Source organism: Dipodomys merriami, unplaced genomic scaffold (genome assembly GCF_024711535.1).
Source record: "Dipodomys merriami isolate MVZ:Mamm:240054 unplaced genomic scaffold, mDipMer1.0.p SCAF_354, whole genome shotgun sequence".
In the NCBI taxonomy this organism is placed as follows: domain Eukaryota; kingdom Metazoa; phylum Chordata; class Mammalia; order Rodentia; family Heteromyidae; genus Dipodomys; species Dipodomys merriami.
In genome coordinates this window covers 566,252-580,841 of record NW_027205093.1, presented here as the reverse complement: position 1 = coordinate 580,841, position 14,590 = coordinate 566,252, and the positions used below count along the sequence as shown (strand labels likewise).

At 47.4% G+C, this 14,590-nt stretch overlaps 1 protein-coding gene across 1 annotated transcript in view; it reads right to left on the bottom strand.

Moving 5' to 3' along the window:
* The window catches only part of LOC138804057 (lipopolysaccharide-binding protein-like), a 51,946-nt gene extending 43,495 nt beyond the window's left edge, over positions 1-8,451 (bottom strand). The window contains exon 1 of the mRNA XM_069988319.1: positions 8,281-8,451. Within this exon, the coding sequence (XP_069844420.1) occupies positions 8,281-8,314 (34 nt within the window). The 5' untranslated portion in view covers positions 8,315-8,451. The remainder of the gene's footprint in view (positions 1-8,280) is intronic.
* Positions 8,452-14,590: the final 6,139 nt, after the last annotated feature.

The following is a 14,590-nucleotide window of genomic DNA, read 5'->3' as shown; positions in this document are numbered from 1 at the left end:
TCAGGGTCTCAAGGCAGGCAGGTTCTCTTGAACCATGTCTCAAGCCATTTTTGTTTTATCTTTCTGAATAAGGCATTGTGTTTTGGACTAGGCAAGCACGGCCCACAATTTAATTAATTCACTAAAGTGATGAGTTCATTTCAAGGAGTGATGAACACGAGTCTTCACAATCTGCTGTGTTAGTTGAGGTGGGATCTCAATAACTTTTTGTTCAGGCTGACCTCAAATCATGGTCCTCCTAACCTCTGCCGCATGGGTAGCTGGGATTGCAGGTGTGAGCCACCTCACTCAGTCTCTGGTATCTCTTTTTTTTTTTTTTTTGGAGTCCAGTCGTGGGGCCTGAACTCTGGGCCTGGGCGCTGTCCCTCAGCTCTTCAGCTCAAGGCTAGCGCTCTACCACTTGAGCCACAGTGCCACTTCCGGCTTTTTTTTTCTTTTTGCTTATGTGGTGCTGAGGAATCGAACCCAGGGCCTCAGGCATGCGAGGCAAGCGCTCTACCACTGAGCCACCTTCCCAGCCCTCTGGTATCTTTTTTAATACTTTTTGCTCATGGTTTCTAACATTTCAGTTCATGATCCTTGATTCTGGGCTCTGTTGATTCTGGTTCCACTGTGCAACAGAATATCACAGTGGTGATAGTGTGTGGTGGAGGCTGTTCATCTCATGGTGGACAGGAAGCAGACTGGCAAGGTATAGCTGCCAAGGATACCAGCCTAGTGACCTACTTCCTCCAGTTAGGCCCCGCCCCGCCTTCTAAAGTTTCAGGAACCTCCTCGCAAATAGTGGCATCAACAGAGAACCAAACAATATACCCGAGCCTGTAGGGTCTATCTCATATTCAAACCACAACAGAAAGTATTACTGCTCTGTGGAAGAGAAGGCAGGGAAGACCCTGGAACATGCAAACAGAAGGAAAGAGGACAAGATACTGTCATTTAACCCTGCTGAATGCAAACATGAGTTTGCATCTGAACCATATGAAGGCATGTTAAATAAAGTTAGGTCTCTGGGTTTCACCTACACTTTCCCAGTCTGTGGGTGTTAGGTAGGAACCAAGAGTTCTCACCTCCAAAAAGTTCTCAGATGGTGTTTCTGCTGCTCAGAGGACTACATTTGAGAGCCATTGACATCACCCTCAGACCAGCTTGGAGATGGTGTTTCTTCTTCCTGACAGGATACTTGGCCCCTCACAATGGGCAGGCAGCCTACTCCATGATGTCTCTTCATCCAATAACAATATATCCAGCAAATCCCTGAGAAGCTAATGGGCAACTTAGGTCAACCCTCTGTCAGAGGGAAGGCATCCATGCCTGACGAGGAGCTTTTTGGTCTCTCAACAAGGATCTGGGGTTTGTCACCAAACCACATCATGGAAGACCTTCCTTTTCTTACTTTTTGAGTCAAGCAGAAAGCCTAATCAACATATTCTTCCAGACAGCTTGGATCTCATCCCTACTGAACTGGTGGAACAGTACATGGTCTTTCTCTTCTCAGAAACCCACTTATTTTCATCATGGTGGCATGGGGGACAGAGAAGACTGTGTTCTTCATTGGGCACAGGTCGGGGACAGGATGGCCACTCCCTCTAGCCACCTGTTCCATCAGCAAATAGTGCCCTTTGCACAGCCCTGTCATGTACTGAGAGTGCTAAGTGGCAGTGAGGGATTCTGGGCCTGCCACAAAGCTTTGAGTCAGGCCCACAGTAGAGGCTTGAGAAATGTCAGCTGAGAACATCACAGGAATGATTAAGGAAAGTGTCCCCAGACCTGTCTGGGAATCTTCTTTGTGGATGCAGCTCACACCTCCTTCTGGGAGGAGATTAGCATTTCGGATAAGTGCTTCAGCAATTTTCTGATAAACTTTAACAAAATTAAAACCTCCTTAGGGAAATCAGCTACCTAAACACTGGGCTGATTATGAGACACTCTTTGTCTTATATTCAGTTTAGTAATGATTATCCAATCATTTTCCTTTCCCAAGAAACAACTTTAACAAAAGGGAACTGTTGACTTGGCTTTATAGCAAGCTTCAAATAAAATTTGGACACACACAGCTAATGAATGTATATGTAAAAATTAAAGGCTGGGCATGGTGGCCTGGGCCTATAATCTAGCTCCTTGAACATAGAGCTAGGAAGGTCATAGTTAGTGTCACTCTATCCCCCAAACAGGCTAAGAGTGTGGGGATGTGGCTCAGATGGTAAAGCACCCGTCTAGAAAATACAAGGCCCTGAGGTCAAGCCCCAGTATCATTCCCTTTCAAAACAAAATAAAACAACAGCAACAATAACAAAACAACAAGCTGGGCATAATAGTTCATAACTGCAACCCTAGCTACTTGGGAGGTAGAAATAGGAGAATTGTCGCTTAAGACTAGACTGAGGAAAGCTGGGTGCCAGTGGCTCATGCCTGTAATCCTAGCTACTCAAGAGACTAAGATCTGAGGATTGTGGTTCAAAGCTAGCCTGGGGAGGAAATTTTGTGAGATATCTCCACTTAGACCACCAAAAAACTGAAAGTAGAGTTGTGGCTCAAATGGTAGAGCACTAGCCTTGAGCAAAAATACAAAACAAAACAAACAAAAAACCCAAGCAACTCAGGACAGTGCCCAGGCCCTGAGTTCATACCTCAGGATCAGCACAGGAAAGCAAAACAAAATAAAACAAAAAGGTAGACTAAGGGTGTGAAAGGTAAGTAAGTGCTGGAATTTTGGACATACACCAACTCACCTGGCTTGCTATCTAACCAGCAGACTGTATTTGGACATTTTTAGCCATCTCATCTATACAGAAAGAAAAGAAAATCTCTTCATCTGTCTCATCTCTGTCCCTTTAAATGCCATTAGTCATTGACAGTACCCAATCTTTCTTTGTCCCCCATGACCTTGACATTTTTGAAGAGCACAGGCCAGTCCCATTGGAGAATAGTCCTCTCTCTGGCCAGGGTCAGGTGTTTTGGGATGAGAGGAGCCTATACCTACCCAGGTCTCCACATCCTTGTGAACATTTTTGTGGACAACCTTAATTAGAAGGGGTCTCTAGGATGAGAGAAGATGATAGCCACTGGACCACTTACATGACACTACACTGAGGGATGTGATGAACTTGTGAGTCCCAGACCCAGTAAGCCAGAACCTCTGAGTGTCTGGCCTGGAAAGCTGCAGATCTAACCAGCCTCTTTCCTGAGCAGAAGCCAGCCATGACATTCCAAGACACTGACACCAGATGGCACTGTTGTCCTTGCTGCCAATGTAGTATCTGAGAGCCTGCCTGGATAGAACTCCAGTAGTGTTTCTAGTGAATTCAATCTGCCAGGAGTCAGACTGCCTCCTCTTCTTCCTCCCACCTCCCTGGAAAGGGGCTTCCATGTGACCCCTCTCGTGTCCTTCAGATTGACTTTTCTGGATGCCCCTGGACCTTACAGGGTCAGAACTCAATTGGGGTTCCTAAGCAAAGACGGTTAGAAAGCCAAAAACATGAAGAGGTGGGTTGCTTTCAATCCCATAATGACCTCTTAAAGGTTCTACCACTTTTCAGGAGCACAACTCTGGAACACAAGCCTTCACACATAGCCTCTGGGGGACATTCTGGATCTAACTAGAGTATCTGGTTTTCTAGGCCACTTCTGGCCCTGCCGATGGGTGCAGGCCCTCTTCCCATTTGTTCGAGTTCATCTCACCTTATACTCTTGGACACTCTATGTTTACTTGAAAATGCCTCTCAAGGTGATAGATACCCCTCTCCCAGGGTTCTGAAGAGTCAGATGCTAGCTCTTAACATACTAAGGTTCCTAGCACCTTACCTAGTCAGCTAAACAAGATAGGACCTGGAATGAGGAAATGCCTTAGACCATAAAATTCCATTCTAAGATCATGGGGCCAACTTACTGTTAGCCTAACCGCTTCCATCTTCTTACCCAGTCTGCCACCTTAGACCTTTGGCAAAAACAAAACTGCTTTTCCCCAAAAACAGGTAACATAAGCTTTTACCTGAAAACAGGTGACACAGGTAGCTGCAATCACAGATGGCCTGCAATTTCCCTCTTCCTTGTTTGTGCAGCTCCAACTGTAAATGTTAACCCCTTCCACACAGTTTCCTGCGCTCACATTCCACATGAACCCAGCCCTATAAAACTGTGCTGTTGTCCTGCCGGCTGCTACTCTCTGTCTACAAGGTATCCTGTCAGATTACTGACATCGAACTCCTTTTCCTTTGTATGTGACCATGTGTCTAAGTGATTTGGGGGGGGGGAGGCTTTCACTCACTAGGCTGAAGATTAATATAATTAAGACAGAGGAAATGGGACTTGAGTGTACAATGACGGATAATTGACCTTGCACTGTCAGGCTAAAAAGGGAAGGAAGAGAGATCAGAAATACAAGTGTGTGCCTTTCCACTCGAGGCAGTTATAGCCCAGAGGTCAAGTTATTTGGGGAAGGGCCACAAGGAGAGATCCTCAGTTTCCTGCCACCTAGCAATCCCACCCTAATGGGTTAAAGCCCAAGCCCCTGACAGCTTTAACACAGCAAGTCTTTATCAGAACTTCGTGCCTAACCTGTAATGCTAACTACTCAGGAGACTGGGATCTGAAGATCTGAGGATTGTAGTTCAAAGCCAGCCTGGGCAAGAAAGTTCATAAATCTCTTATCTCCAATTAACCACCTGCAAATGGAGGTACAGTTCAAGTGGGAGAGTGCCAGCCTTGAGCAAAAAAAGCTAAGGCTCTGAATTCAAGCTTTAGTACACAGACACATGTGCACACATACCCAAACACACAAAATAGATATTTAGAAAAAGGTCATGAGGCCAGGTGCCAGTGGCTCATGCCTGTAATCCTAACTACTCAGGAGGCTGAGATCTGAAGATCACAGTTCAAAGCCAGCCCTGGAAGGAAAGTCTGTGAGACGCTTAATTCCAACAAACCACTAGAAAACCAGAAGTGGCACTGTGGCTCAAGTGGTAAAGCACTAACCTTGAGCTGAAGAGCTGAAGGACAGTGCCCAGATCCAGAGTTCCAGCCCTACAACCAACCAACCACCACCACCACCACCAACAAAAAGATCATGAGGAGAGAGGAACTACAAAATGAGGGCTAATTAGAACTTATCTAGTAAAAAGGAGAGCCCTAACATTATCTCCTGGCTATGAAACGTGCTAATAATTACACATTTGTTACAGCATCAGGATAAAGACTAAAAAGAATGCAACAGAGAGGAGAAAGCGGATATTAAAAGCAAAGCAAAGAAAACTGGAGGATGCCATGTCACTTTTTTTTAATGATGTATATCTTTTTTCTTTTTGGTCAGTTGTGGGTCTCGAACTCTGGGCCTGGGCGCTGGCCGCCCTCAGCTCTTCAGCTCAAGGCTAGTGCTGTACCACTTGAGCCACAGCACCACTTCCGGTTTCCTGGTGGTTAATTCGAGAGAAGAATCTCATGGACTTTCCTGCAGCTGGTTTTGAACCATGATCCTCAGATCTCAGCCTCATGAATAGCTAGGATTATAGGGGTAGCCACTAGGGACTGGTGGTGAACGCTATTTTTTTGACTTTTCTTTTTTGGTACTGAGGATCGAATCCAGGACACTGCACTTGCTAGGCAAGTGCTTTACCAGGTCAGCTGACTCCTGCCAGGGCCCAGGGACACAAAAGGCACCTCATCACTCCATAAGGCCTGTCTGCTGCTCACCTACAGCTGCCAGTGTGAGGCCCTTGCAGCGTGTCATCCTCTCTTTGGGCTTAGGACTCAAAGTCACCATGTTTACTGTCAATCATGTCCTAACACATGCCTGATCCACCTGCCTCCCATTGGACTCCACTTTCAGAATGACCTTTGAGATACCCCAAACCCCACAAAACTAAGAGCTTTATTTCCACTCAAGATAATTCAGTTTGGTGAGGATGGAGCTCTCCGCTTCCACAAAATGTGGCAACAGACAAAAAGCACTGATGTAAATGGCAGATGGCAGCACCAAGGCCACCATGGTCCTCCCCAGCACCTTGAGTAAATGAACAGCGGAGACAAGGCGACAGAATAAGTTGCAAAAGTCAGCATTTGGTAATGAATCCACAGATTAGAATGAACCGACCAAGATGGCTTGTACACACACACACACACACACACACACACACACACACACACACACACACACACACACACACACACACACACACACACTTCTCACAACTGCTTTCCTATTCCCAGATCTCAAGTGGACACAGATTGCTAAAAATAAACAGAGTGAATGACAAGTGTTGAAGGGTCTTGCCATCATCCTGACTTGGAAACCTGGAGACTCTGTTCAGGGAAGACAGGAAGGTCACCCCTGGGTCAGTCTCCGAGCCTCAGTATGGTGGGTACCTGGGATGCATCAGTCCTCTTGTCAACAATCTCTGAGCTATACTCATAACCCAAACCAACACCTAACGGTAACATGGGGAGAGGAGAGATAGAAATGGTTCTTCAGTCCACTTTTGCCCACTGAGTAGAGGGAGCTAAACTGAACCTCGCTGGTTAAAGGGTGGCCTGGGGAGCTGAGATGGCCTGAACTGAAGGTCACAATGTGAATTAAATAATCAATGGAAAATTAATATTGTATCATGCAATCTCATAAAAAGAGAGGCCAGCTGGACGCCAGTGGCTCACACTTACAATCCTAGCTACTCAGGAAGCTGTGATTTGAGGATTGAGTTTCAAAGCCAGCCAGGGCAGGAAAGTCCATGAGATTCTTATCTCCAGTAAACTACTCAGAAAAACCCAGAAGTGGAGCATAGCTCAAAGTGGTAGAGCACTAGCTCTGAGCAAAAGAGCACAGGGACAGAGCCCAGACTTTGAGTTCAAGCTCCACAACTGACTTTGAGCTGCAGTACCACTTCTGGTTTTCTGGTAGCTAATTGGAGATAAGAGTCCCATGGACTTTCCTACCCAGTCTGGCTTTGACCCGAGATCCTCAGATTTCAGCTTTCTGAGTAGCTAGGATTATAGGCATGAGCCACTGGCACCCGGCGTAACCCATTCATTTCTTTTTTTTTTTTTTTTTGGGGGGGGTCCGGTCGTGGGGCCTGAACTCTGGGCCTGGGTGCTGTCCCTCAGCTCTTCAGCTCAAGGCTAGTGCTCTACCACTTGAGCCACAGCGCCACTTCCGGCTTTTTCTGCTTATGTGGTGCTGAGGAATCGAACCCAGGGCCTCAGGCATGCAAGGCAAGTACTCTACCACTGAGCCACCTTCCCAGCCCTGCCATTCATTTCTTGAAGGGCCAAATCCTGAATGAATTTGAAAGGACACGGTTCAGTCCAAAACCCCCTCTTTTACATGTTCCTCTTCCTATGTAACTCTCTCCTCAGTAGTCACACAACTCACCAGGGCCTGTCCTATGACATTGATGGGACCAGGACAAGCATTATACCCAAGCAAATTTGACTCAAGGTCATTCTCTCTATATGTCAATGTATTGTTGTTGGACTGTGGTTTACTGCACAACTATTTTGTCCTCCCTCCTAGCTGGACACACATACTTTCTTTCTTTTTTTTTTTTTTTTGGCGGTCGTGGGGCTTGAACTCTGGGCCTGGGCGCTGTCCCTCAGCTCTTCAGCTCAAGGCGAGCGCTCTACCACTTGAGCTACAGCGCCACTTCCGGTTTTCTAGTGGTTTATTGGAGATAGGAGTCTCACGGTCTCTCCTGCCCGGGCTGGCTTTGAACCGTGATCCTCAGATCTCAGCCTCCTGAGTAGCTAGGATTACAGGCATGAGCCACCGGCGCCCGGCTGGACACGCATACTTTCATAATGACCTGGCAAACCAGGTCTGGATCTAGAATTCCTGAGTTCTCTAGAGTTTCTAATCAGCATGTGGGAGAGACGCTTCCTTCCCCTTTCTTGCCCATCTCTGTCTGGGCCTCACGTGCACCTGTGCAAGATGCCAACTAGAATCCAAATTCCTCAACATTTACCTCCAGCAGGTGTCCCTTGATTCGGACACAACTTTGTCCTGGGTAGGGTCCTTGGACCTATTTCTGGTGGGACAAGCTATGACTGTAGGAAAGCAGAAGCAGGTCAGTCCAGGGAGGAAAAGGAAAAGAGAAAGGAAGGAAACAAGTGCTACCAAATAATCAGAGATGCGATCACATAATCTCTCCTTCTCAGAATCTCACTAATATTTGTTACTAGCCCTACAGTTCATTCAGCAAATCTGATCACATGCCGAGGTAAATTGCAATTCAAATAGTTCATTATCTAACTTCTCCTGAGTTTTAAGTCTCACGTTCCTAAGTAAATTATACTCACCTTGATGACAGGAAATGGAATCACATATCCCCATAGGACCCGCAGCTCAGTGCAGTACTAGTTCAGGCACTTAATATGCATGTGGGAATTTGAAGTCTCTTGTCACTTAATCTAAGGCCCCAGTCCTTTTTCCAGAAATAGGCTGCCCTGGCCCCTTTCACCCAGCTCCTCCGAGGTTGTCGCCAGCTGTTAGTGATGCTTGTGCCACACATGCTCAGTGGCCCAGCTACTAATATCACTCTGTGTTCAAATCACTGAGGCCCAAAGGATGAATCATTCTTCCTGGTGGCTCTGAGCTGCCTTCTGAGGCTTCTAGATGTCTCAGGAGGAAGATGGGCTGAGAATGTTAAGTCAGGAAGGTGGAAGCCCAGGGCAGCAGGAAAGAAATGAGGACTTGGGGCCCACATGTGGAGGGTGATCCAGAGCTACTTGATGGAAATATGAGTGGTTTGAGTGCTGAGCTCCCATGCTTTGACTATTACTTACTTTTTTTTTGGGGGGGGGTTCGGTTGTAGGGCCTGAACTCTGGGCCTGGGCGCTGTCCCTCAGCTAGCTCAAGGCTAGCACTCTACCACTTGAACCACAGCGCCACTTCTGGCTTTTTTTTCTGCTTATGTGGTGCTGAGGAATTGAACCCAGGGCCTCAAGCACGCAAGGCAAGTGCTCTACCACTGAGCCTCCTTCCCAGCCCACTTTTTTTTTTTTTTAAATCAGTTGTAGGGCTTGAACTCTGGGCCTGGGCGCTGTCCTTCAGCCTTTAGCTCAAGGCAAGTGTGCTACCACTTGAGCCACAGTGCTCTACCACTTGATATACAATTTTACTTCTGGCTTTTTGGTGGTTAATTGGAGGTAAGAGTCTCATGGACTTTCCTACCAGGGTCAAACCACAATCCTCAGATCTCAGCCTCCAGAGTAGCTAGGATTAGTAGGCTTGAATCTCTTGGTGCCTGGTAGGCACCTGTTTTCTCACTGGAGGAGAAGAAGCATTAACTGAATATGGCAAGTTGGAAGGATTCCTGGTGAGGAGGCAGAGAAGAGGAGAAGGCAGTGTGTTGGTGATCTTCACAGCTCCCTTTTACTGAGCTCCCACTTTAGAATGCTGAAATGCACACCTCTTTCCACTTACAGTAAGCCAATCAGTAGACTCAAGAGTTGTGATTGCTACCTCTGTATCCATTAAAACCAGCTCTTGCTTCTTAGAGACAAATCTCAGATCCCAGTAACTAAATATGACAGAGTTCTCTTTCTGCACTGATAAAATGTTAATGAAGGTAGCGGTGGGAGGAGCTTTGCTCCACACCATTGGTCAGGAGCCCAGAGGCTGAATCTGCCAGAGCCCAGCCCCTAGAAGAACTGCTTTGTTTAAACCACCCGGATGACAACCATTTGTCACAGCAACTCAAACCAATAACCAGCCGAGCAAGATTTCCAGGCACTCCACATCCTTGCCAACCTGATTTTGGGTGAACTCTTTAATTCCAGTCATTTTATGGTGATTCCAAAAGCTGCACTTGAACAGCAGAAGTTTGTAAGAGAACTCCTCCCAATTGGAACTGTGTGTTCTATAAATCCAGCCTGAGGTGGAGGCCCCCTGAACAGAGCTGGCCTTATTGGGTCTGAGGGATACAGATGATGGTTCAGGAATGGGGTGAGGGGGGGTGGGGTTCCTGTGTAGCAGGAAGTGGAGGTGTGGCTCAAGCAGTCAAGCACTAGCCTTGATTGAAAATGATACACCCGCCCCTGGCATTTCTGCCCCTGTGTCTATGCTAATGGCCCCGTGAGATCAGATGGCAGGAAAACCTTCTCTGCAGGAAAGTGGAGAATTGTACCTTAGATTCTTTGGTGCCCCCAAGTGGGACATCATTTTCTTCTGGCCTATAAAGCAGCCGTCTGTTCTGTTTTGTTTTACTACCTGCGTTGCTCTGTGGGCTGGGAGACGCTGGCCCCTGTGGATGTCCTATGGAGGGAGCGGGCGGGGGAGGGGGGGAACGGGACGGGGTACAGGGCAGGGTGCATTGATGCTGCAGGCGCCAGGAGAAATGCTCAGGTTGCCTCTACCTGGCTCTCAGCACACCAGCTGGCTGCAGCCTCCCCAATCCAACAATGATGCCCCAAGGTGGGGTGTAAACTCTGCAGAAAGCAGACAGATCAACATGTAACCATCTCTTCTCTTCAGCCTGGACAGGAGCCAGGGATGATGTTCTTCAAAGCCTTGGAGGCTGGCATCCCCTGGGAAGATGGATTGGAGCCTGAGCGATGTGGGCGTGGGCAGGCCCGGGAGGGAACTTCCCAGCCTTTCACTCAGAGTAGGAGATTAGTGTGTCAGGGCCAGGAAGCAGTAGACAGGAGACCGGCAGGAAGAGTTCAGGACCCAGGTCTAGTGTTCTGTTGTGTGAGGAATCTGTGTTGGGGCTCACCCTTCCTTCCTTCCTTCCTTCCTTCCTTCCTTCCTTCCTTCCTTCCTTCCTTCCTTTCTTTCTTTCTTTCTTTCTTTCTTTCTTTCTTTCTTTCTTTCTTTCTTTCTTTCTTTCTTTCTTTCTTTCTTTCTTTTCTTTCTTGTTGTGGGTCTTGAACTCGGCCTGGGCTCTATCCCTTAGCTCTTCAGCTCAAGGCTAGCACTCTACCACTTGAGCCATAGCACCACTTCTGGTTTTCTGGTTTACTAGAGATGAGTCTCACAGACTTTCTTGCCCGGGCCAGCTTTTAACCATGATTCTCAGATCTCAGCCTCCTGAGTAGCTAGGATTACAGGTGTGAGCCACTGATGCCTGGCTTCTATTTCTAATGGGGATTTTAGTTCTCCAATTCCAGCATTCATCCTCTCTCTCTCTCTCTCTCTCTCTCTCTCTCTCTCTCTCTCTCTCTCTCTCTCTCTCTTCTCTCTCTCTCTCCCTCCCTCTGTCTCTCCCTCTCTCTCTCACTTTCTCTCTCTCCCTCTTTCTCCCTCCCTTCCTCTCTCTCTCTCAGATGATACTGAGGTTTGAATGCAGGGTTTCATGCTTGCTAGGCAGATGCTCTATTACTTGAGCCATTCCCCAGCCTGCGTAGACAAATCCTAGAGGTGTGTGTGTGTGTGTGTGTGTGTGTGTGTGTGTGTGTGTGTGTGTTGGTTGGTCCTGGGCTTGAATCTCAGGGTGCTGTCCCTGAGCTTTTGTGCTTAAGGCTAGCACTCTACCAAAGGCTAGCATTCTACCAGTTTAGCCACAGCTCTACTTCCAGATTTTTTTGTGGTTAATTGGATATAAGGGTCCTATGAATTTTCTGGCCTGCGCTGGCTTCGTACTGCAATCCTTAGATCTCAGCCTCCTGAGTAGCTAGGATTACTGGCATGACCCACCAGTGCCCAGCTCCAGAGATTCTTATTAACCTTATTAAGCAGAAGTGGAGGTGTGGTTCAAGTAGTAGAGAACCAGTCCTGAACAGAAAAAGGTAACAGAGTTCCTGTATATCTTGTGTCCAATTTCTACCATTATTAGTATTATATTAATATTACATTTATTATAAGTAATAATAAGATACAAATACTGTGTGTGTGTGCCAGTCCTGGGGCTTGAACTCAGGGCCTGGGTGTTGTCTCTGAACTTTTCCCCCCCTCAAATCTGATGCTCTACCTTTTAAAGCACACCTCCATTTCTGGCTTTTTGGTAAATAATTGGAGATAAGAGTCTCACAGACTTTGCTTCCCCAGGCTGGCTTTGAACCTTGATCCTCAGATCCTCAGATCTCAGCCTCCTGAGTAGCTAGGATTCCAGGTGTGAGCCACCAGCACCTGGCTTGGTTACTGGGATAATGTAGTATTGGTTGGGTTTCTCAATTGATCAGATCTAGGTCAAGTTGATGATCCATGGCCAAATACACTCATGTGACAAATACCTAATATACATCCACTATTCCAGGAGATGGCAGCACTGAGAACACTTACCCCTGTGGAGCTGGACTTGAGTTCTTGAGTTCACTACACAACAAAGAGTGCTTTGAGGACCAGCAGTGGTGTCTAGGAATGCAGAGTCTTAGCTCAACCTAGGCTACCTCCATGAGAATCTCCATTCCAATAAGACTCTCAGGCAGTATGAGAAGCACTGGGTTTGAGGCATTTGACAAGCAGATAACTGAGCGCTAAATAAGTGCTGCAATCTTCTCTGGAGTTATAAGCACACACTGGTTCTAGTATGTAAAAATCGTCCTTCATTATCTGCAGAGGAATGGTTCCAGGCCCCTGCAAATACCCAAACTTGAGGTCATTCAGGTCCCCTCCATGAAATAGCATTTGCATAGACCCTTCCAGTATCCTACTGAAGAGCTAAAGTGACTCCATTTTAAGATTAACCCCACCAACCTGTAGCTGTGCTGCCCACAGAGTAACCCCCAAAGAAAAAAATAGTTCTTAGAAAAACCGCAGGTTGCCACCCACCCTGCCCACCCTTAAGGAACAGAACAGTTGCTTAAGTGTTCCATCAGAAAAAGGGAAGTGCATGGGCTGGGAAGGTGGCTCAGTGGTAGAGTGCTTGCCTTGCATGCATGAGGCCCTGGGTTCGATTCCTCAGCACCACATAAGCAAAAAGAAAAAAGCTGGAAGTGGCACTGTGGCTCAAGTGGTAGAGTGCTAGCCTTGAGCTGAAGAGCTGAGGGACAGCACCCAGGCCCAGAGTTCAGGCCCCACGACCGGACCCCCCCCAAAAAAAAAAAAAAAAAAAAAAGAAAAGAAAAGAAAAAGGGAAGTGCGGTCAGGGTGGACTTAAAGTCCCTGAACTTGTGAACTTGCTGAACTTGTGAACCTGCTTGTGTGAAAACCCCCTACACTTGCTTGTTTGATACTATAAAAGCTGTGCTAATTTTCTGCTCGGGGCCTCTTAGCATCACCGGTTACTTAGTGCGCGGAGGACCAAGCTCGAGCTTGCAATAAACGACTCTTTGCTGTTTGCATTGATCGTAGTCTCTGGTGGTCTGTGAGGGGGCATCCGAAAACTGGGCACTTCACCCACATCTACTTTAGGTAATCTCTAGATGACTCTGCAGGTTATACTGTGCCAACAGTGGCTCAAACCATCTGGTTGAGGAAACAGTGACAGGAAAATAAAGTCCATACAGTTCCATAGTGACATAACTTTTTCCCTGAACTTTCCATCCTCAGTCAGGTGAGTCCGTAGGTGTAGAGACAAGAGCTGGCTCTGTGCTGCTGGGAGACAGGAGTGGGGCTAATGCACAAGCGAGCTTTGTTGTCCTGGTGTGGCCTCAGGGTCAATTCTGCATCTCTATCCTGCCGGCCACAGGAGCATGGGAATTATACATAAGTGTGGATTCTGCAGCCTGCAAACAGCATGTCTGACCCATGTGTGGGCTCTGTAACACCAACAAGAGCCCCGTGCTGAAGTAAGGCAACTGGGTACAAGAGGTAGGGGACTCTAGGCCCTAAGGAGGCCTCTACCAACACATGAGTTGGTGGGAGGCTATTTTGCATTCAAACCATAGTAGATGGCCATGGTGCTTGCTAGTTACAGACCCTGGTTGCACCTCTAGGTGCTCACAGATGCTTGGGGAGTATCTTACAGGTTCCTCCTCACCTAGTGCAACGATTCAGCCTCATCTGAGAGGCAAGGACACAGAGTTCAGAGACGATCTGCCCAGGGTCCCATAGCAGGGGAGCTGGATCTAGTCCAGCTTGTAAGGTTTGCCAAAAGGAGACTGCCACATGGTTCAGGAAGAACAGAGTTTATTGGGAGAAAGCAAACTGCTGGCCCACACAAGATGGAGGCATGCAGGGAAAGAAGAGAAGAAAAAGAAAGAAAGGAAAAAAAAAGAGGAGAGAAGAAAAAAGGAGAGAGGGAGAGAAGAAGAAGGTGGGATTTACAATTGAGTGGGATTATATAGGGAAAGGCCGGGGGAGGCGGGACCACAGCAGATGTGGAAATGATTCAGAGCCTGGGCAACCTCTCACTGTTTGAAGGAGGCGTGACCCAGGGTGGTTCAGGAAGTGACCTCAGCGGATGAGGAAGTGATCTCAGAGTCTGGGGTCCTTTGCTGACTCACAGTCAGGTGATCACTGGTTTTAGGCAGGTGATTCGTGGTAAGGCTTTGTGCTGTCTTTCATGGAGAGGAAGGGAGGAGAGGGAACTGTTCTCCTGGTCATACCTAACGCAGCTCTTTCACCAGACCTGAGGCACAAGGTTTCAGCAGTGGAGACCAGAGCTGGGTCTGGTCCGCTTAATTCTTCTCATGCCAAGGTGCCCAGTATCCAGCAGACAGGAGGCTCAGTGAGTACACTCTGAACCCCTGAACCCCACTATGGCTAAACCTATGACTTAATACTGTT